The 24,757-nt window shown below is 26.7% G+C and overlaps 1 protein-coding gene across 2 annotated transcripts in view; it reads right to left on the bottom strand.

Moving 5' to 3' along the window:
• The window catches only part of LOC109600576 (FERM, ARHGEF and pleckstrin domain-containing protein 2), an 82,059-nt gene that overhangs the window by 14,173 nt on the left and 43,129 nt on the right, over positions 1–24,757 (bottom strand). The window contains exons 3-9 of one of the 2 annotated variants that reach the window (XM_020016743.2): positions 6,987–7,091; positions 5,263–5,406; positions 3,940–4,142; positions 3,105–3,348; positions 2,483–2,643; positions 2,324–2,398; positions 525–643 (exon numbers count right to left, since the gene is read on the bottom strand). In XM_020016743.2, the coding sequence (XP_019872302.1) occupies positions 525–643; positions 2,324–2,398; positions 2,483–2,643; positions 3,105–3,348; positions 3,940–4,142; positions 5,263–5,406; positions 6,987–7,091 (1,051 nt within the window). The remainder of the gene's footprint in view (positions 1–524; positions 644–2,323; positions 2,399–2,482; positions 2,644–3,104; positions 3,349–3,939; positions 4,143–5,262; positions 5,407–6,986; positions 7,092–24,757) is intronic. The other variant, XM_020016744.2, reaches the window with a different exon arrangement.

Raw genomic sequence — 24,757 nt, 5'->3', positions numbered from 1 at the left:
AAACAGTGGACATGGTTGTGTATTAACAAAGAAATACCTCGGTAAAACGTTCGTAAAGTTTAGAGACTGTATCCTCATTATGTTTTCAATTATATTCATGTTGGTAATTGATTAAAGTAACAGACTTGAACTCAATGAAGTGACAAGAAAGGAAGTGTTTAAATAGAAGGATTTTAAGGATTGTAGGTGTATGTACACAAAATTGCTGTAAAATTTGTTGAAGTAAAGAATACTAGCAACAAAAAACACAATTTTATTGGTGGCCAGTTTAGGCAAGTTATATGTTGTTAGGAAACCACTTTTGCTCTGTGTCCTATTACTTAAGATCACCTTGAATCCCAGTGAAGGTACAGTATGGTAATTTTATTTTTCGGTAGCAATATTCATTCTGCTTTAATATTTGTCAATTTCATATCGTCGCCGTGGAGTTAACTAAGATGGCATCGCGGACAATTCGTGCAAGGGTGTTTTGACGGGCGCACAAAAGTGAACGGACACAGATACAATGTGGGGGCACTACCTACCGCTCAGGTTGCTGTCAGCTAATGGCAACAGTGGATGGGCGGAAATGCTGTTCCCGACAGTACTCGTATGCATGTTGCTGGCGCTCGAGTGGGCACTCGAGTGCCGGAACGATGCCGACCTGCACAACAACGTACACGGATCAGAGACAGAGAGCAATCATATTAAAAATAGTAAAAGAACCGAGAGAGAAGTCTACACACTTAACAGTTAGTCATTATCGTCTAGATCTAAAGTTGAAACAAAGCTGTTTCGATTATTACTCTTTCAATTCGTATGGAGCACGGCTATTTAGCAAAACGATCGTTCCGTTAACGATTCATTTTGGACACTTATAGAAACATGTTACATCTTCATACCCAGTGGTGTCATTCAGTCAGACTCAAAATTTGATATGGAATAACTAGAACTGTAACCAAATTATTTAGGAAATAATAACATTTAGACAAGAGTTGAAAGATATATATTGCAAAGATGATTGATGATGTAAAATATTTTTAATATTAATAATAAATTTTATATATAGATCGAATAAAAATATTTAAAAGTGTTTAATTACATATTTTTTAGTGTCTAGCATACTTTTAAATGCAGAAGGAAATTAATAAACTTATTTAGAAAAGCCAGCTAAACATCAAAAAGAATTAATTAAGAAAACAAACTTACATAAAGAAGAGAAAGAAGAATACAGGTTTTATTTAAAAAATATTAGTATTTATTTTTTAATGTAATTCTATTTATAGGTATGATTTAATATAAAATATAAATTTTTAAATTTACGGAATTATTTAATGTTTTAATTAAGTAATTTTAGTATATTTGAATGACACCACTGCTCATACCTACACCAAAATCATGCAGTGCTATTGATTGTGCCACAGACCCTATGTACGGAAGTGGATAAAAAATTGAAAAGATCTAAAATTCACTAGTTGAGGGAAAATGTAAAATTCCTATAATTTCTATTCATGTAGGACATATTAATATAGTGGACATATAAACTTTTTAGTAATTTATTTTATTCACTTGTACCTGTGTTGTACATGTAAGATTAATAAATTCCATTTTAAGAAATAAATTGATTATAAATATCCAGTTTATTTCGTGAAATGAATCTTATGACAGAATTATTTGAGTGAAATATAATCAAACTGTTTTTTTGTCGTTTAGTGACGTTTTAATAAAATAAATTACTACAATCTCCGTTCGTTTGAACGAAGAACTGGTTAATATGTCCAGGATTGGGCAAGGGCCGAAACGGTAAATAGTTAAATTTGTTCTTTAATAAATTCCCATCCTCCTCCATTGATCATTTTTTTAGTAACTGTCGGACACAGCATTATCCAGTCCAATTGCTACAACAACCATGCTCCACACTTCACAAATAGCTACTCTGATTATCAACAATACATGAGTTGGGGTTTTAGGGCATAAAAATGTCAACCATTTTTTGTCAGTTTTACTTGTAATTTGATAAAAACTTGCTTAATCAAAAGCTGGCATTAAATGGTTGACATACAAATATTAAGTGGGTTCTTACAGGTGTTTACGAAGCGCATTAGCAAATTTACTACAAGATATTTGAAGCAAGAGTTACAAAAAAGGGTTAGAATTGTGGTGTGTAGTGTAGACATTAAAAATCCTCTCAGTTATCTCCTGTTTGTATAAGTCTTCTTGTACAAACAAGATCTTAATTTCAACCTAATATTGAAATGATAAAAAGCAACTGTGTAGATTAAATTTTTTGTGTTAAAACTTTGAGTTCAGTGTAAAAAAACTCATGCAAATAAAATACTCTTACCTTTGGAAAGTTTGCCGTTTCACGTAGTTATCCCTAACAAATTCCACTATTTGTTTTTGAGTTTTTCCACTGTATCTGTAAGAATAGCAGAAAAGGTGTTAAATTGAACGTCAAGAATAATAATTGGAGTAATTATTAATAATTATTTAGGTCAGTTACCTAAATGAGCTGCCTCTTGAAAGCACTCGGGTCTTGTGTCGGGAAACATGTTTGACTGAAGAACATCTAAAGAATCCGTGATTTTCGACACACTTTTTCCAGAAGTTCTTACATTCGTTTCTACCTTCGAAGAAAAATTCGACTGTGTCCTTGTAGTAACCCTAAAATTAAAATAGAATATTATGTTTTAATACCAATTTTATATTGATTAATATTAATATACATAAAACAGCGTGTAATGTAATGCTTACGTGAATAAATCATTTAAAAAAATGTATGTATATATAACAAAGAATAATGTATAGACTTTGAAATAACATAAAACCTCAGAAAATTTTAAGCAAATATTCGTTTCGTGTCTTTGAATAATAATTTTGCCAATACTTCTATGAACTTGAAAAGAAACTGATATAAACCTGATCTACTTGTTTACCGATATTAATGAGTAAACATTTAATAAAGGTTTATCGATATTTATACACGTTTAAGGAGTAGCCTACTAGGTCGTAAATTATATAAAATTCCAAATTTTAACCGGGTATTTGTTTTAGTATTAACAATTTATTACTACTGCTACGAACCTCGTAATAAATATTAAAAGTTTATAAAAAAATATACTTACGTATCCTTCTGGATGTAACTTAATTAAAAATCGTTTCCGCTTGAAGGAGATTTTCCTAATTTTGGCCCATGAGAATGTATTGATCTTTGTGTAAACTTGAAACACAAGAATACCCATGTGTGCAACTGCAAGATTGAGCGAGACATTTTCGTGGTCTTTCGCTGGGTGCATTTTTATGCCATATAATTCGCATCTACGTGCTGTCTCCAACAGATTTAGATCTGCTTCCGCCGGGGATTGGCCACTATAATTTAAAAAATTATTTAGTTCTTTGAAAATTGACATATATAAGTCAATTATTGTAACGTGAACTTGTTAGTTTTGCCGATTATTTATATTAAAGACAGGTGTAAGATATGCTCAGGCTTAAAACTATTTTATAGAAATACGTTGATCGATACGATGGAACAAAATCAAATGAGTTTTGTATTTCTGAAAGCTTATGTAATAAAATAAATATAAAAAATAGAAGAAAATCAAATAAGTAGATTTTACTCAATTGAATATTCTATAATACTTTAATTATGACTAACTAGTCACTGATAACCAAGAAAGAAGGTAAGATTTCCCTCTAAACTAATATGTTTTAAAAAATTAAAGAACAAATTATTTTGTTATGAGAGAAATGTAGTAATGAATATGAGTACCTAAACTGAAATAAGTATTTATTTAGTTTCTGTAAATGCCATCAAACGTAATTAGCTATAAAATATTACTATCTACATTTCAATTACAGTTAATGGATTATAATTGTTGATTCATGTTCTAGGATTTTTAATTAACATATTTTATTTCATTTGATTGATTGATAAGGTAAAATATTATGAAAACATACGAGTGTTTTTTGTGATTCTCCATGATCTTCCTCTCCATTTCGACGTCTTGGTGCGGAACGAATTTGTATGTGGAAAGATAGGTATGATCCGGGTAATCTTCGGCCACGTAATCGCCACATTCCGCTTGGACAATGTAGCTGGCCATTATGGCTGCGGTATTGTCATTGCACTGCATGAGTCCCTGAGCCAAATCCCGTTTGACCTAAAAAGAAATATGCTTTTATTATCCTTTCGTTTTATCCTCCGCATATTTATACAATTATTAGTTGTAATAAATTTAAAAAAGTACTTAAGTAAAATCTTTTCATTTATATACCATATTACTTTTAGCTCCAATTTAAGTTTATCTAATAAGATTCACAATTTGCCATGAAGTTACGCCTCATGACTTAAAAACTTTTAATTACTTTCCGACAGGTTATGAATTTAAAATTTTAGTATGTGCAGTTTTATGAAGTTATCTCTAATGTTCAGGCATTTATATATAATAAATAAATAATATTTGTCACACCATAGAAACATTTATACAAATATCAAATAAATTAATAGGAATTCGTTTTATAAAAAATATGAAATCCTTGCTAACAAAAATATGATAAAATAAAGTAATTTTCTACAAAAAATATATTCTTTTTTTTAGTATTTAGTCACATGTCACACAGTATTTGTTTTTTTCCAAAAAAGTCTTACTGAACTTCAGTACAACACTTAAAAATAAAATTTTATTTGCGAATTTCTTGTTAAGTTCATCATGATTTTTTTTTAATCTACTACACACAAGGCAATATGGGGTTCAAAAAACACTAAATAACTTGTAGAATCACCCCCTAAAATTAATGTATCTACTTCTGATCTGCTCGCTTAAAATAAATTTTTTCCATTTGAAATTTTCACTGTATATTCATTATTTATACACAAACGTACGCACTAAGTGTGCAATTAAAATACTGATATACAGTAGATGTTTTAATTCCATTTTCAATCCTTGAAGCTTAGATTTACAAATCTGCGGTTTTACATGACGAAGGTTTCCAATTAATTAACAATATCCTGTGGCTTGTCATTTTGAGGTTTAATTCAAACCACATCATTGTATATCTAAACTTTAAGGGCTGGAAGCTAACTTTTGTGACAACAGAATTTATTAAAAAGCATTTAATTAAACTCGATAACTTTTATATAAACAAATTAATAAAGTAATATTCTAAAGTTCATATTAAATGTCGACATAATTGCTGGATCATGACACGTTCATAAATAAGTTTCTAAATGTCAAAAGGAAATTAAATTAATTATGTAAACTAATTAAAATTTTAACTTACCTGCAGGCAAAACAAATAGCGGGTGTATTCTTCCTCGAGTTGTCCAGGATCTGGTGTGTAGAATTTGACACAAAATGAAAGAAGAGGGTCGACAAGAGACAAGCCGAGCTGCCGTGAAATTGGTTTTTGGAGGTCTAACCAGTACTAAAACATTAAAAGATATAATTAAATAATTATAACAGCATAAATATTTTAATTTAATTCATATGTATTTGCAATAATAATTCCATGTACTGTTTATTAGTAATAGAAATTATTATAAACACATAATTGCAAAACTTAATAGGATTTAGATGTATTTAGCAGAATTAATTAACTAAATTGTAGTTAGAGAAACAGTTAATAAACTAAAATAAACCAGAATGTCGTTTTTACAAATGGGAAAGTTAAGTTATCTGAAACCATAATTAATCACAAACTTCAGTTCTAGTTGAAGCATAGATTTAATTTACAACTAAGCCATTTAGAAGTTTCTGTGTCTCATCCGAGTTCGTTTTCCTAATGACCGCCTACTTTATTTCCTCAAGACCAATTCCGAGTGTTGTATGTTAACGATACTGTTTTACCCTCCAATAAACACGGATTTAAAATGGTAATTAAACGCGATTAAACAAGGAAATCGATTTTGTTTTCAGATAAACAAATCCGAAAGCACGTATTGAGGGAAATAAAAATATTTAATGGGCACACGACAAATTACAAAACCTACACATAAAAAAAACTTTTAAAACTTTCATATAACAAAATCTCCAGTCCTATTCATACAGTCGTCAAGTTTCAGTGAAGCGTTGCTTTAAATTCAGACGAGTTCTCATCATCTCCCTCACTGCCTATCCACTTTCCTGCGCCATTCTTATGCAAGGCAAGAAAACGAACGAGACAATAAAACTGCGGACAATGGCATTATTTAATTGGAACTGTGACGTAAATGCTTGTGCTTACATAATTTAGTGCGAGTCTTCGGCCGTTGCATCGTTAACGGCGCTAAGTAAATATTGCAGGACAAGCAGGAATTTTAAAAGTTAATGAGATATTGTCCTGCGAACGACGCCTTGAGATACGCGCAGTTAGTCGGATAAAAGCACGGCACGATACGATTCCTTTCAATTTACCAAATAAAACTGAAATTGTCTTCTTATCAATATAACTTCAAAAGCGAAAAAATTACTTTCATTTTGAAGTAAAATAACTTTACAAGTATTTATATTTTTTTCCTTTACACAGATATACGTTGTGAAGGCATTTAATATAAAAATAAATGATAGAAACTTTATCACTGATGCGTTTTGAATATTTATTAGTTTATATACATTTATAAATTGATTATTTGTCTAGAATATTAATGTTGAAGACACATATCACTACTTGTTTACACTGCAATTGATTTCTATTAAAACTCTTTATAAGGAATTTCATTCAATCGTAAGACTTTCACAAGTACCGGTGGGTTTAATCCATAAAAACTCAATTATAACCTTGTTTAAACACCTTAAAAGAGTATACAGTGATAATATAAAATAAGAAAAATGGAATCAAAATCAAATTATATAATTAAAAGCCTACAAAACGGACCAGGAGGATTAAAGATATCCTGGTTAATTATTCCTGAGCACTAATTCCCAAGCTGTTTCCTATAATTGTCTTTGTTTAAGTTATTCATGGTGACAATTTAAGTCTGTATTTTTTTTAGGTTTTCGGTCCTTTAGGGTATCTAATTGGTTTACCTTGGTGCCATGGTTATCGGCGTATTCCAGGCCGAAGTAATCGGCTTCCAGAAGATGCAACTGTTTGCAGACTTGTTCGAATAATACTCTCCCTAGCGCTTTGGCCTGAAAAAAAAAATAAATAAAATTATCCTCTGTTATCTTAAAATAATTCATATTTCAAAAGATATAGTACATTTCTTAAAAATTTATAATTCAAATAATGACAACAGTAAAATTATTGATAAAACTACTTGACTTCAGATAGTTTTCTTGGAGAGTTCAATTGTTGAGATATATTTTTTTTAATTTATGATATTATATTCCAGGACATATAAATATCCTAAAAATTAATAAAGTGACTGATGGAGAAACCATTTTTTTTAGATGAACAACAGCCTTTATCTGTACATATAGAAAGCTGTAGCTTTCTCAGGTTAACATTATAAAAGACAAATTTAGAAGCAAATTACTAAAAAGAAATGTAGAAGCCTTATTACCGTTTTACACATATGTACCAATTTATTCCACTGTTTATTGTACAATTTATTGGTACCACTTTGTGTATTACACGTATGTCCTGGTTAATTTTTGAAGAATTTATATAAATATTACAATTTTAATACAAAATGCAAATACTAATTATAGTATATTTTTCTGAAATTCGGTTATAATTATAATTTTAAATTATAATTTAATTAAGTTAAATCTATTTATTCTCTTACATAAACTATTTAATTTAACTATTTCAATATTTGGATACGGAAAAAGTATATTTTATTTTCGGGGTGTTATTTAATTTTAATGAAATCGGACTGGATCAGGGAAGACCTTAAAAATTTGCGCTACTCTATCATTATGGAAAAAGTTTATTACATTGAATTGTAGATACGTATTTTAGTATAATTCATACACGATTGGGCTAATTTTTTATGGAAATACGATGAAAATTGAATTTAAATTTGAAGGGCTGTTTTATTAAGGAAAAAACTTTAGAAATAAAATTTATTTAGATTTTCTTCAATATTGGAAGTGCCTGCTTCATAATTTTGACCACCTATTTTAGAATCATCTTGTATGTAATTTGAATATGTTTTTACTAGAAATTTGAGAAAAATAGAATTTGTTTTATCTTCCAGTTTTTCTGTTTAAATGGTTAATAAATTAGCCAATTTCTGTCTATATATAGCAATAAATTATATTTTTTTCAAATATAGGGTATTCGAAATAAAAATTAAATCCATTATTCTTTTACAAAAATTATTCGTGAATACAGAAAAATATGTTTTATTTTCTGGTTATTATTACAATTTTAAAGATATCGAATTAAACCTTATAAAACTATTTCACATTATAAAGAGAAGCAGCAATTTAACCTCTTAAATACTTTAAGTTAGAGGTTTGGTTCAAGAAGTTCTCCATCTCGTTATTCTACGTTTTCTAGGAGATGTATTTTCTTCAGGACCTACGTGGTCCCAAATTTTGATCTATTTAAGAATCACCTTATATCTTCCAGTTTTCCCATTGTTCATTAAATTGGCAAATTTTTGTATTATATGTAGTAATATTATATATATTAGAATATTTGAAATAAAAAATATTATTCAAAAATTCAAATTACATATATTAAATCAATTTATTCTTTTTTTATTATTCGTTCGTTATTAACTTTGAATTAAAAAATTATTTAGATATTGCCCTACCTATTTTAACACCTTGTATGTAACTTGTTAGTAGAAATGTATAAAAAATAGAATAAATTAAGGATCCTAAAACTGAATAATAAATTGGTGAGTGTAACTCAGACATTCATACAAATAAATTTTGAAACAAGTCAGAATATTTTGACTTCCATATGTATAATTCGATACAGTACAAAAAAGTTTGATCCATCTGAATCCTGAAAGAGACATCATGTGCAATAAAGACATTAAGTCTCCCACTATGGGGCAGACTACTGTTTCCGTCATGCATGATGTCTCTCTCTAAACTCAGACGGGTCAAACGCTTTTCCTACTGAATATATTTTTAACAAATATGTAGTATTTGGAACAATATCATATTTTATTTTGTATTTTTGTAATAATAAAAGTAATTCCTGAATACAGAAATGATTGATCTTGGTTTAATCTTTAACTGAGTATTGTCAAGATAATTATCAGTGAAAATATATTTCGAAAACTATTACACGCAACAAGATGATGAAATACCTTATCCATATTTTTTGCAACCTTGATATGCTTTAATAACTACATTTAAGTATAAGTTTCAAGAAAATAAATCCTAAACATAAACAGGTGGCTAATTAAGATGTTTGATTACGTTTCCATGTTCCGGAATATTAAATTTCAAACGGAACAGGTGGAATGCAAAGGTCAAAACGTTTGTATTCTATTACTCTTGTTCACACGAACGAGAAAATTCCATGATACGCATTTTCCCTTGCCTAAAATAAGAAACGACAAAGCAATATGAGTATTTATTTGTTTTGACGTTACGAAAAGGCCAACCATACCATTACAGATGAACTTATCTGAACAGTGTACTTGTGGGAGTACCCATATTACCACAGCTTGAATTTCAATAACAAAACTAACGAATAACACAAAACAAAGACCTCTGTAACGTGTTTAAATGATTTCAAAAAATCCGTAACAGTTTCGTTGACGATAGATTGAACCTGATTTAAGTATAAAAATGCTAATGATTCACCTTCACGTCATTCATGTTCCGATGTCCATATAAGTGTTGTGTCTGTGAACGTTTATGTAAATCAGGTGAACTGACAAAGAACTTGCGACTAAATAAGGCGTGATATATGTTCAAATTGGAATTATTATCGTTTTTCCTCGTTACATCATTTGTTCGCCGCTGATTTATTAGGCTTTTATTCTAATAATTACTTTGTTCAACAGTCTGTGAAACAAACAAAGGAAACTTCACGTGTAGGCAGCCAGTCTTTCCTGTTGTAATTTCCACATGGCGAGCGAATAACGTTAAAACGTACTCCGCAAAACTTGTAAAGCGGACATTGCTACGTTAAAATAAAATATAATTTCGCCGTAATAAAATCCAATTTCGGTGTTCATTCCACCCATCACGGGTACCGGAATGCCGTGATGGCTTAAGAAATCCGACGTCAGCCGTTCTCGCAAATTCTTGTTGCATCTTTTTCGGTTCAGCGATCGCTTTAAGATTGACAATCTTCTCTATATTCCCTGTCCAGATATTAAATTTGTTGTTGCGATCTGGGTCGAACTATAAAACGTGCAAGGAGTCAAAAGTTCAAATCGAGGGAATTACTAAGCTTCGAAATTTAAATTGGATGAAAAGTTATGCGGAAGTTTTTGGACACACGTTTTGTTGAAATGTGTGAAATACAATTTAATGCTCGGAGTTTGATCATAGGATATATTGATTAAGTAAATTACAATTAGGTAAATGGAATTGTCGGTTTGTAATTCATGAAATGGTTAAACAAATAATAGTATATACGAACGATGTTGGGATAAATGGTTCATTAATGCTAACTAATGTCCAGATTTATCTGCAAGTTTCATTACAAAATAATAAAAAAGTTTCAAAATAGATCAAATTTGATGGTTTATTATATTATTATTATTATATAAGAAACTAAAAACACACTTTTATAGCGTTAAATGAATATTTATGCTTACTTATTTTATTTATACACATAGAAACAAATAATTTTACTTTGGAATCATCTTTAGATACAATCAATAAAACAGACATAAAACTAACTAATATGCATTGATTTTATAATTGTATTTTATGCAAATGTCACTAATTAGTCATTAAATAATTAAATATTTTGTAACACAACCTACCTACTACTTTTTAAATTTTAAGAATATTCAGTCAAATTATGTTTACAAAAATTCTAATTTATAAGTGAAACGAATATTTAAGTAATAATATAATATATATTTAGTCCTTCTTAAAGATTATAATATTTCTAAAAACAAAGGATTTGATTATGTTTTATAATCGTAATAATATACTTTAAAATAAAATGTATTTTAATATTTAATTTTTCGAAAATTAGAATATCCTTCCTTTAATAAAATTCTAATTGAATTTAAAGTGCAATTTATAATATTTATATGAAATTCATAAAAAATTAACCAATAATATAAATTTATGTACTCCAAAAATAATAAATATTGTCCTTTTTCGAATATATCAATTTTCAGATATATAAATATGTATTCAAACATTCAAATATTCCAATTGAATTTTCAACTTCAATTTTAATATTAAATGTATAATTAATTAATCAAAATTATGCAATAATTATTCAATTTATAGCTTACTTTGAATGTATAATACGAAATACTCAATTTCATTGCATTTAATAAATATTTTTAATACACAGTTATTCGAATAATCAGGTACTTCTGTCAATTTACTTTATTTATATTATGAAATAATTAGTTTGGATTCAATGTAATTTATTTAAAATTAAAATAAAGTACGATGAAAATAATTTACTGTGTCAAAATATTCAAGTAAACGAATATTTTGGTACAAGAATAAAATATTCGAAATATTCATCAATAATTAACAGTAATTCCAATTTACACTTTATTCTTATATATCCAGTATGACATAATTAGTTTTATTTGATTCAATATTTAAAAATATTTTATTTAGAATTATGAGAATTAAGAGAATAAAATATTTGAAATATTCATAAAAAATTGACATTAATATTAAAATTTACAGTTTATTCTGATATACTTAATATAAAATATTAATAAAATATTTCTGAAAATAAAAAAATATATATAATTTTTAATTATTCAAATTTCACTCGATTACTCAATCAAATATTCTAATAATCAAATTGCATTTGGAATTTATTAAATTGTAATTTTTATAAGAATTTATGAAATTATAACTTGTATTTCTTCAATGATCAGTATAATTTGTATGTATAATTTAAAATGTTTAGTTTCATAGGTTTATAATCAGTTTGATTTGTTTATGAAAATAAACCATATTCGTAATTTTAAGCCTTCAAATATTCGAATATTCTTATTGTATTTTGAGTTTAAATAAAATATATTGAAATTTCTTAAAAATTAACTTCTTCAGATTACTGTTTAATTTCTATATAATTATAATATTAAATATTAGTTTAATTTTAATATACATATTATTCAAATATTCGATCTACAATTTATTTGTAATTTCTAAATATTCCAATATCCAGATACTCGAATTAAATTTAATATTTATAGAAAATCCTAATTAACATGTACTACTTCTTCAATTTATAGTTTTATATTAATCGTTTATGTGAATTTTCAATTATTTTATTTATTAGAAAATTATTCAAATATTTGCACTGAATTTTATTCCAAAATTATAATACTTAAAAAAAATTAATTTGTATGTATAATATAAAAATGTTTAGTTTTATTGTATTTAATGTAATTTATTTAAAATTATTATCATTACTGAATTTTAGAGGCGAATATTCAAATATTTCTTTTTTATAAAATTAGTAATTAGTTTATTTTTTATATATAATATTTATCTATTAGGTTCATTGTAATTAGTTTGATATACTTCATAAACAATGTTTGTAATTATTCGAATATTGCATTTCGAGTGTAAGTCGTAATATTTATTAGAATTTCTCAAAAATTAACCAATAATACCATTTTATGTGTATAATATTACATGTAAGTTTAAATAAAAAATGTCTAATTATTCGATTATGTGGATTTTCTATTATTTTATTCGAAAATTATCCAAATATTCAAATATTCACACTGATCTTTGTGTAATAATTATAATATTTATAAAAATTAAGCAGTACTTCTTCAATTTACAGGTTATTTTACAGGTAAAATATGAAATATTTCATTTTATATAAGAATTTCTTAAAAATTAAACAGTACTTCTTCAATTTACGTCTTCACATTTACATTTATATATTATATGTATAAATTAGTTTGTAAATTTGTAATTTTTAGATATTCAAATATACGATTTTTCAATTATTCTATTCTCAAATATTCGAATTGCATTTTGATCCAAAATTCAAATATTCATAAAAATTCTTCATAAATTTTGAATTTCAGATTTTCTTTTTATTTTAGAGTTGAATGTTTAAATACATATACAAATAATTATATTTTATAAAATTATTTTATTATTAATATTTGGTTTTCGAAAATAAAAAAATATATATAATTTCCAATTATTCAATTATTTTACTTGAAAATTATTCAAAATTATATATTTTAGTTTATTACTTATTTATCAAAAATTAACCAATGATTGAGAGTAAATTTAATTTCAAATGACCTAATTTGCTTTAATTAAAATTTTAATACATAAAATATACATTACATATTATTAATTAATATTAATTTTATACTCTAATTAATTGAAATAAACTAATACTAATACTCGAATGTAATAAAATAGCCGAAAAGTACAGTTCATAATATAATTTGACAATAAATAAATTGCGAACTATTTTTAATGAAAATTCAAATAAAAACGGAATTAATTATTCCGAAACATCCGAGCTGACTAAACAATAGCATCTACTGTGCTTTCAACGTGGGTTCATTAAATATTTCGAGCAGGCAGCAAACATAAATTTCACAATTAGTTAATTAAAAACTATTAAGCGTTTAACTGTTTTCTGCAGCAGAAACATGTGGATAGACCATTATGAGTTATTAATTAGACAAGTTCCAGTCCGGTTTATTACATTTTTTTCATAAAAAAACGGTTATGTTATCTGCCATGGGAATTCGTTAGTTTCGTTTTTCTTTATTTCCTCATTAAATGTTCGGCGTCGAGAAATGGAAAATAATCGCTGTTTTGCATGCGGAATGGAAAATTATATCCCGATAGGGAGTTGATCAACGGACGGTGTATTAATTATTATTAATATGGGTATTCGCATTTATCCACATTTACACACCTGCTGAAACCACGATTTTTCTAGCTTAAAACCACACAAAAGTCCGGTTGTTATTGTTTCCAATTAAACAAAACAACAAAAACTTTCGAACAATGCGAGAACATTAATTAAAATTGCTCTGACACAAGTTGCTGGTGATTAATTTTAATTAGACTGTGCCCATCTTATTCATAAAATTGTTAAAATATTGCTTTGTTTAACCCAATATACACAGCTTGATTTACGACTGGGAAATTAGTGTGTTGTGCAAACACAGATAAAGTCAAATGGACGAATTAAACATCTTCAAGTGGCCATTATTTCATAAAGTCGTTGGAATTTTATCGTGCATTGTAGTGTAACATGTCATCAAGATTGTGTACACGCGATAATTTAAACTTAGAAAGCAGCCATGTCGTGTTTGATGAGCTACACCCACTTCTTATATTGTTGTTTAAATTTCAATTTGATTTAAAAAAGTAATCAGTAGTAGTTTCAAACTTTGCCACTGATAATATAATCAGGGAACAAAAGATATTGGAATCTAATGAGAATATGTATAAATTTACTTCTAAAATGATTCAATCATTTAAAACATTACTTCGAGTAAATTTACTTCCAATGTACTTAATTAAACTTTCGACTAGACAAAGTTACGATAATACTGAGAATTTTGTATGGTCGAATTTAAATTAAATTGTAAAAAACATCACATGGAAATGTATTCACAATTTTTAATTAAATTCTATGAAATCTTTGTGTAACCAAAGGAAAACAGACATGACTGAACTGAAAATAAATGAATGAATATCAAAGGTCAGATATGATTACTTATTAAAGATCGATCTCCTTTACAGTAAATAAACCATGACAATTTTAATGATAGAAGATCAAAGCTATTGACAAAAGTAAAATAAATATGTATAAATTAAAAATCAGACTTAGATTTATGTTATTGAAGTAAAACTAAAAGGAAGCTTTGACATGAATGTTAATTTAGTTTTTACAAGAAAGTTTCTTAAAGTAAATAAATAGGTATGCCAAGTTAAAGGTCAAAGTTTATTTTATTAAATATTTAATATGATAAAAATATAATATTGTGCTATTGGAGGTCTTACAATTCAAAAATATAAACGAAATTAAACAAATAATTTGCCTTTGAGCTCGTATTAATTTAATTTTTACTAAAAGAAAGTTTTTGTGTAAATAATAAGTATGCCAAATCAAGTCATCAAAATTTGTATTTTTACATATGAGAAAAAAATATAAACGATCATAAAAATATTGTAAATAATGTAAAATTATTATTGTAATGAGTAATCAATTTACCACATAACACAAAAAATAAGATAAATTATTATAAATCTTATAATTTATTTAGAAAATTATTGTTGTAATGTTAACTATTTTAAAAATGAATATAGACACAAAATATAATGTAATTAAATAAATATATTTACTGTAAATTCATATTAACTTTACTAAATGAGTTTCTTTGAATAAATAATAAGTGTTCCAAATTAAATTATAAAATTCATTTTAGCAGTATTTGAACTTAAAAAATAAGACGTTATAATTTATTTAGAAAATTATTATTGTAATGTTACTTATTTTAAAATAGACATAAAAATAATTAATTAAATAAATAATTTCATTGAGTAAATAAATGTACCAAATTAAATTATAAAACTAATATCTTATAGTTTATTTAGAAAATTATTATTGTAATGTTATTTTAAAAATGAATATAAATTATTTTTATATTAATTTAACTAAATGAAAGTCTTTTTGAGTAAATAATAAGTGTTCCAAATTAAATTGTAAAATTTATTTTATCACTTTTTAACATAAAAGATAAATAGATAAATTATTCTAAATATTATAATTTATTTTGAAAATTATTATTGTTATGTTGGTTATTTTAAAATAAAATACAAATATAAAATATAATATAATTAAATAAGTAAAGTAAGTGAATAAAGTAAATTTATTTTGTCAGTTCTTTAACCTAAAAAAAAAATTATTATTATATAAATTTTTAATATTTATTGGTAATTTTAAAAATGTATAATATAAACCTAATTAAACAAATAATTGTTATATAAGTAAATAACAAATATGCCAAGTTGAATGGTATAATTTCAGAATTTCAATAAAGAAAATAAAATTAAAATCACTATAAAAAATAATACATTTATTTATAAAATGTTATAATATTGACTATTGTAAAATTAAATAATATTGTTAATTTAACTTATTTAAATAATTAATTTTAAATAAATTTAATAAAAAATTTTCTCTTGAGAATTAATGAACATGAATAAGACGAATAATTATATATAAATTGTTAATATTCATAACAAAATAAAATTCTTAATATGATAATTAAACCATTTTAAATTGTAATACGATTGAAGTACGCCTTTTTGTTCCTAGATAATCTTTGTGTGATATTTTCTACCGAGAATCCACATTAGTCTTTGTGTAGACTTAACAAAGTTTCCAATAGAAAACTTTTTCGCGCCATTATATCCGTAGAATTGAATGAAATTTCGGAAGTTGGAAACGAGGACGGCGCTATTTTCGCCCGCACAGACCGGGGCGTCGTCGCCTCCCACCCTTCTGGAATCGGACGTCCGGGGTAGACGACGCCGCCACTGCCTAACACCTATAATATATCGCGGCAACGAAACTCGGCTACTGGCAGACTTATTGCTTTTTCCTGATGGAGATCTACGGATACGAACACGTGAACTTAATAGAGAAAGATAACGAATTAAAGTGGCATAAAACGTGGAGCCTTATCTCGACGAAATGAGCACACAGACATGTGAACATGCATATGACTGTGTGGGCGTTCACCGCCGCCCGTTTTACATGTTGTAGTTTGTTTACACGGGGTAATGTAGCTGGAATTTTGATTGCATCTAAGTTACTTCAATATTCCGTAATTAGTGCTTTCTGGCACGCGAAGATAAAGTTCAACTTAAAGATAATTAAAGTTACGGATAATGAGAATGGGGAATTTTGTTGCTGACTACCTAATGCAGAATGATAACTAAAGATATGAAGAAATATATTTTATATCTAGATATTCAATTTCATAATAATAATTTTCTAAATAAATTATAATATGTATAATAATTTATTTTACTGGTAAAATAATTTTTATATTTTAATTTGGTAAATTTATTAATTTAGTTAAATTTTGAATCGACACAAAAAACACTCCCAAGATAGACATTATTATAAAAAGGTTCTCCCTCAAAGATCTTCTCAAAACATCATGACAGTCATGGAAAAAAATTGGACACAACATTTGCGAGATGGCCAGTGAGGCAACGAAACCATTTTAAATACCAAATTCCTACAATTAAACATGGTGGCGGATGCAATAGGTTTGGATATGCTTTTCTCGATCCTAAATTGGACTCTTGATTATAGTGGAGGGATCATTTTCAGTACAGAATCATACTGGATAACACCATTTGCCGAGGAAGAAATGCCACTTCATTGGATATTTCAACAAAATAACAATCACACGTCTAAAATTATTAAAAAGTGGCTTGTGACAAACTTAACTGTGCTTGAATGGCCCTGATCAGTCCCCTTGTCTAAATCCTATTGAGCAACTTTGAAAAGACCCTCCGGCCTGAACAGAAAACTACAAAAGCAAACAAGAAATTTTTCAAACCATACAGAAGCAATGTCAACAAATTCTTGTTGATGCAAACAAATAAAATAATAGTGTATTACAAATATTTAATTTTTTAACACAATTGATAATTATTTCAGGATCAATCAGGAATTTTTGAATTCCTCCTAAATGTGTCAAAAAATTAAAATGATATATGTAGAATATGAAGTTCCAAATACAACACATTCTTTAACAATATGCAATCAAATTATACATATGTAAATATTTAAAGAATATCATTATATCTAAATTTATACTGATACATATTTTCAAAATTAAATTTATTTAACGTATTGTGGTTGGTTTCAAAAATGTATGTAGTTATCATTAAGGCATTTATATTATTCGTAACATGTATCCAAGTTCTTTTATATTTATCATTTTTAGTAATTTAAGAAAACTTTGATATCTCTGTCAATATTTGTAATCTGAATTATTTCCCTAATTATTATCATTGTTTCTATTTAAATTTTTGAATACTAATTTGTTTTTATTAATGAGACAGATTATAAAAATCTGTAATATAAAAAAAATTAACAATTTTAATAATTTATACAATTTTCAACCCCCAAGATCTTTTTAAAACAAGCAAAATAATAATTTATTATAAATATCTAATTTTTGAATAGAATTGGTAATTGTTTCAGAAAATTTTTTATTCCTAAATTCGTCCAAAAATGATTTATGTAGTATATGTAGTTTCAAATACATATTCTTAACAAAATACACATAATTATACATAAGAAAATATTTAAAAAATAAACTCTAACATATTTTGGTTGGTTCCATAATTTATATAGTTATTACTGTATATTTATATTTCTTACTTGTAATTTATTTTAAAACACTCTTAGTTATTTAAGAAAACATTATTTATTGTCGTCTGAAGAACTTCTTCAAATCATACAGAAGCAGTGGCAACAAATTCTTGTTGCAGAGACTGGTAGATTATATGCCTAAAAGATGCCAACCAGTGATAGTAGCCAAAGGTTACGCAATAAAATATTGAAATACTAGAGTTATTATTAATTTTTTATGAATATTAATAAAATTTTCATACTTTTTACTGACCAAATTGATTTTTTATTAAGAAAAAAACTGTGAATTATTGTGATTAAATCTTTTATCCACCACTGTACACATCATTTATAATAGACTACAATTAATAAAATGACAAATTATATAATCATTTAGAACACAAAGTTATATCGACTCCGATTGTTATTTTTATCTTAAAATAAAAGATTTATTTGAAAAAAAAAGGTTATAAATTTATCACTATTTGTTTTGACCCTCTAACTTTTATTATCAGGCAACAAATATCAAATTCTGTTAATAAATTTCAAAATAACATACGATCATTTAGAACAATTCTAAAAATTTTTAATTGTTAAGATTGGTTCTCTTAAAGCTACACTAAACTACACATCTTTGATAATCACTCAAAAATTTTTGGCATTTTTTAAATGTAAGATAAGTTAATTATATAGTTTAATTTAACATCCATTAAAATTGATATATGATAGATTTTATAAAAAATATTATTAAAGTTTTTGACTTTTGAATAAAAAAGTTACATTGTATAAATAATATAAATTTAAGTTATCTTACTTGTTGAATATTGATTAAAATGCATTAAGCAATTCAAAGATGATTCGTGTATATCACGAACCCGGTAAATTGGTGATGATTCTTCAAGAAATATCTTATACGATCTTAATGAGAGGGAAGCTGGGAAACGAGGTCGGTGCTCAGCTGCATATTTCACGACGACGCGTCGGTTTCCTCTGCACCGGAATTGGACACATCCCTTTGGGGTAAACGACACCGTCACTTCTCTGGCTAATATTATATCCTCGAGACTGAAGCTTGTTTAGTGGTTCTCTTATTACTTTTTCTTTCGTACTGAAGAAAACTGCAGCAACCGCAGAATAAATTACCCTACTTAACCGCACAAACATTTCATATAAGGATTCTTTTACAAAACTACGAAATACGTTCCAACTGAAATTTTAAATGTTACACATTATTTTAAAAATAAACACAACGTTTATTTTTAATAATAATAGAAATCGATAATTATTTTGTTTAAAAAAACTATTTAAATTATCATATTATCACATATTTAGAAATGGGTGTTACTTAACATATTCATAAAAAACAACTTGGAATTAGTAATACTATTTTGTGTTAGTCATATTTATTGTCTAATCAACACAGCAATTTTAGTAATTTACTTAGGCATTCGAACAAATTTTCCGCGGCAACCAACCAAGTTATTAACACAGCAGGCATTATTGGAATAGCTGAAACAGCCACAAACAATTTAAAAAAGTAATTACTAAAATTTCGAAAGAAAAATATGTTCACCAAGCTGGACTCATTTATAATAACGGCATCAAATTAGTGAAAATAGTTGATATCGGCGTTTCAAATTAGTGAACCATTTAGTCGCAGTTAACTTTTGAACTAAGGTCCAGATTTCCATGTTAAATTAATGCTTCATTTAATGTCGACGAAATAATTATCAAATTTCTCTGTGCACTATGCTCATGAATTATGAAACTGGGTTAGACAATTCGGAAGTCATACAAGTGTTAATTAGGAAAATGCATGATTAACTTTGAAGCAAAGTTAGTAGTGGGTGTATGTGCAGAAAATTTTATTGCAATGTAATTATGTGGTGCTTACTAATTAAATAACCGGGTGTATGTCTTTCAGAGCTCATAAATTTAATTCTGGGCTGTTCATGTATAAAAGCAAAAGAAATTTCCAAGTGAAAAAATATATATATGTATATCGGTTTCCTCTATACAAAACCTGCACTTCTTTGTTATCTGTTCTCAGATCAAATTTTGCAACGTATGTATGAAATAGTTATACATGTAATACCCACGATAAACAAAGAAATGTTCTTTCAATTAACAGAACAAAAGGTAACATGAATATCCATAAAATATGTATAATAATAAAATTTCTGAATAATTATTGCGATATTTATACCTTGATAATTATCAATTGTTAATTTTTTTCAGATACACCAATAAATTTTATAATCCCCCAAATAATTAATTATTAAGTATTTATATATGTTATTGGAAATATGTTTCAAAATGTTTTATTCAAGAATAATAGTTAGTTTTTTTATTAATGAGGCTGACTTTTATTTATTTAATATATAATTTACACATTTTTATGGCTATTCGAGGCCAATTTAAAATAAATTAACAGTATATAATATAAGATTTTTTTAAAAGATATAATAAGTTTTTTCATAATTTTTAGTCATTTAAGAAAACTTAATGATTTCTCTGTCATTATTTGTAATCTTATTTATTTCCCTAATTCTTAAGTGTATAATATTGTTTCAATTTGAATATTTAAAGAATAATTTATTTTTATTGATGAGTCGAAGTACAAGTAAATTTATTAATTATTTAATATTAATATTTTTCAAACTATTCAAGATACTGTTTTTATTTGAATTTTTAGAATAATAATTTGTTTTTATTAATAAGACTGATATTTTACGTAATATAAGGAAATTTAGCAATTATTTAATAATTTATACATTTTTCAAACTATTTATTTTTTAAAACAAATAAAATAATAGAGCATTACAAATATTTAATTTTTTAACACAATTGAATTATTTCAGGATCAATCAGGAATTTTTGAATTCCTCCTAAATGTGTCTAAAAATAAAATGATATATGTAGAATATGAAGTTCCAAATACAACACATTCCTTAACAAAATGCAATCAAATAATACGTATGTAAATATTTAAAGAACATCCTTATATCTAAATTTATAAAATTAAATTTATTTAACGTACTTTGGTTGGTTTCAAAATTTATGTAATTATCATTAAGGCATTTATATTATTCGTAATATGTATCCAAGTTCTTTTTTATTCATCATTTTTAGTAATTTAAAAAAACTTCTGTCAATATTTGTAATCTGAATTATTTCCCTAATTATTATCATTGTTTCTATTTAAATTTTTGAATACTAATTTGTTTTTATTAATGAGACAGATTATAAAAATCTGTAATATAAGAAAATTTAACAATTATTTAATAATTTATACAATTTTCAACCCACTCACATCTTTTTAAAACAAGCAAAATAATACTTTATTACAAATATCTAATTTTTGAATAGAATTGATAGTTGTTTCAAGAAATTTTTTATTCCTAAATTCGTCCAAAAATGATTTATATAGTATATGTAGTTTCAAATACATGTTCTTAACAAAATACACATAATTTTTTAAAATTAAATTTATCTAATATTTTGGTGGATTCCATAATTTATAAAGTTATTACTAAAACATTTATTATATTTCTTATTTGTAATTTATTTTTAAACACTCTTAGTTATTTAAGAAAACATTATTTATTGTTGTCTGAATTATTTTATTTCCCTAATTATTAAGTGCATAATATTGTTTCCGCTTGAATTATTATAATAAGCCATAGTTTATTATAAATATTAAAATTTTTCAAAATCATATAACTTCTATTTTAATGACATATTATATATAGTATAATTTAATAAATATTTTTTACAATTATATGTAGTTAATTTAATATTAAAAACTCTCTCCCAAAGATAAAGAGAATGTTTACAAAGATACTTGAATTTTATCTAATTTTTCATGAATACACATAAGAAAAATGTTTATTACCTTCATCAATGTGACCCTCTTAAATTATAAAAAGTGTAATTCCAGTCACGTTATTTACATGTTTCATGTTTCAAAGGCACACACACCTTTATAAAGAAAACATCCTCGAAACAAGTCCGAAATTTAATAATCATATTAATTGCCATTAATGAACACGAAGAACCATGAATGAATAAATGAATGTACACCATTACACCTCCAGTTCTCAGATCCCTTGGACCCAAACCGTAAACCGGTCAATTAGAATTTAGAGTGCCAGATTAATTTACCCATACAACGTCCCGTTTGTCCCGTATCAATTTGAGCCACGCAATCCGACGACAAAAGCAACGAATTCGGAAGCCCGAGGATGGGATGAAGAATATTGCGGCGGTGATTATTACAAAGCGTGGCGACAATGTGTCAAAATGTGGGTGGATTTATGTGGGTGCATCACTGAAATATGTATATCAAATCCTCTTGTTGCGGCAGCGGTATATTTTACTTACACGAAAGGATATTTATCTCGCGCTTATTCAATAATATTGTCGGTGAATTGGGAGAATATTCTCGGTGGTTTTTTTGGCCTATTTATTCGTCTGGGTTTTCGAATACATTATGTTAATAGAAACGTTATTTTTCAGCATTTTATTGGAATATTTAAGAATTTAACGGATTCATCCCATTCTTTTATTGACGCAACTGTTGAGAGGTTTACTGTTGAATAAAACTTAGAAATTGTATGGAAGTGGTTAACTTTTTTGGAAGCAAACAATGGGTCAACGTCCATCAATGTCAAAAAGGGTAAAAGGTGCAGGTTTTTGGAGAGCAGAAAAAATTCAAGGCTACCGAAGCCTCTGGTAATTCTTGGGTTTAGTACTTAATTAACATCCGGTGTCTTGCTAAGTTTACAAATCCATAAAAAGCGATATACTTTTATGTCTTTGTTGATTCGTGTTATTTTCCTTTGCAATCTAGTGTACAATTACCTTTTCATTAGTTACGTTATGACTTCGTGCAATTACATATGTAAATGGTTTGTGGGTATTATGCCACCCACCAGAAAATAGCTGTAAATAAATAAATATAAAATCCTTCAGGTGATTATAGTAAATGTATCATGATATATTACATTGGATAAAAAAACTAAAACGTAAATTTATAGTTGGAAAGTGCTTCATATGTTTAATATACATACCAATGTTTTCAATTACTTAAGAACATAACTATGACAGGTTGGAAATATGTATTTAAACGGTCGGAAATAATGAAAACACAAACCAAATCATAATCTGGAGATTTGTTGCTTCAACTTAATAACTAATCCTGCTATTTTTTTGGTAGTTAACAGATGTTGGGCAGTTGAAAACTCGTTTCACTCTGTGTAGGTAGTATCAAGTGTTGATCAATTGTAGTAGAAATGGCCGTAAAGGGTCAACATGACCCAATGCCGCATTTTTATGAGTTTTTATTGCTTCATTTAAATATGACCGTTAATAGTTGGCCGTCAGGCAAAGAAAGGCTATTAATTAGACTCGGTGGACTTGCTGAGCCATTTAATGTGGCTCATCCACTGCTTAAATATTTTTTATATTTAAAGTAATAGGGGGACCAGAAGGTAATGTTGCTTTCTTACATTAAATTCAAACGAATAAATTTCTAGTCTTTATTTTTAATCAATAATATATCACCCTCATTATTAAGAACCTTTTGACATCTAGTGTGCAAATTTTCAATCCCAGACTAATAAATATCAATGGCATTTTGGACATAATTCACTAAGAAAATGTTGTAGAAATCGGAAAAAATGGAAATTCGAGAGTGTAATATCAAGTGAGTATGGTGGATGAGGTATTACCTCCCATCCCATTTCATTAATTTTTTCCAGGGTTCGGCTTGCACAGTATGCAATGCAATATTGTCGGATACTTTTCTACAAAAGATTGGTTCACTCTATTCAATTGTTTACAGCGAAGATCTGTAGTAACAGTTTGTCCAGGTTTTAGCACTTCAAAGTGAACAATTCCACGAATGCTCCACCAAACCCACAATATGTTATATTTAATCATTTGTCATTCTTATGGATTTAAATCTCAAATTTAATCAAAAATAAATTATTCATATTTTAAGTAAACACCAAGATAAATGTATGAAATCATTTTGTTATAAGAGAAAATAGTTTTATGACAAAACGTTATTGTGAGCTTACACTGTGATTCACATGCACATTAATTCTAGTGACATTTTGAATGGTTTAGGTACAGTTTCTTCACCGAAATTAAATTACTTGTGCTAATTCTGAAATTGGTTAATTACCCTCAGTTACTTCGTTATTTTTGATTTACAGCATCCTTTAATTTGTCTATAATTTCGTTTAAACTGTAACTGACATAAAACTTAACGATTGTCATTAAAATCAATTTCTAGGTAATTATTTGCTATTGATGGAGACATAATTGCTGAAATTATGGGCAC

Source organism: Aethina tumida, chromosome 4 (assembly GCF_024364675.1).
Source record: "Aethina tumida isolate Nest 87 chromosome 4, icAetTumi1.1, whole genome shotgun sequence".
Lineage (NCBI taxonomy): Eukaryota > Metazoa > Arthropoda > Insecta > Coleoptera > Nitidulidae > Aethina > Aethina tumida.
Note: the sequence above shows the minus strand (reverse complement) of the source record. Positions and strands in the feature narration are given on the sequence as shown.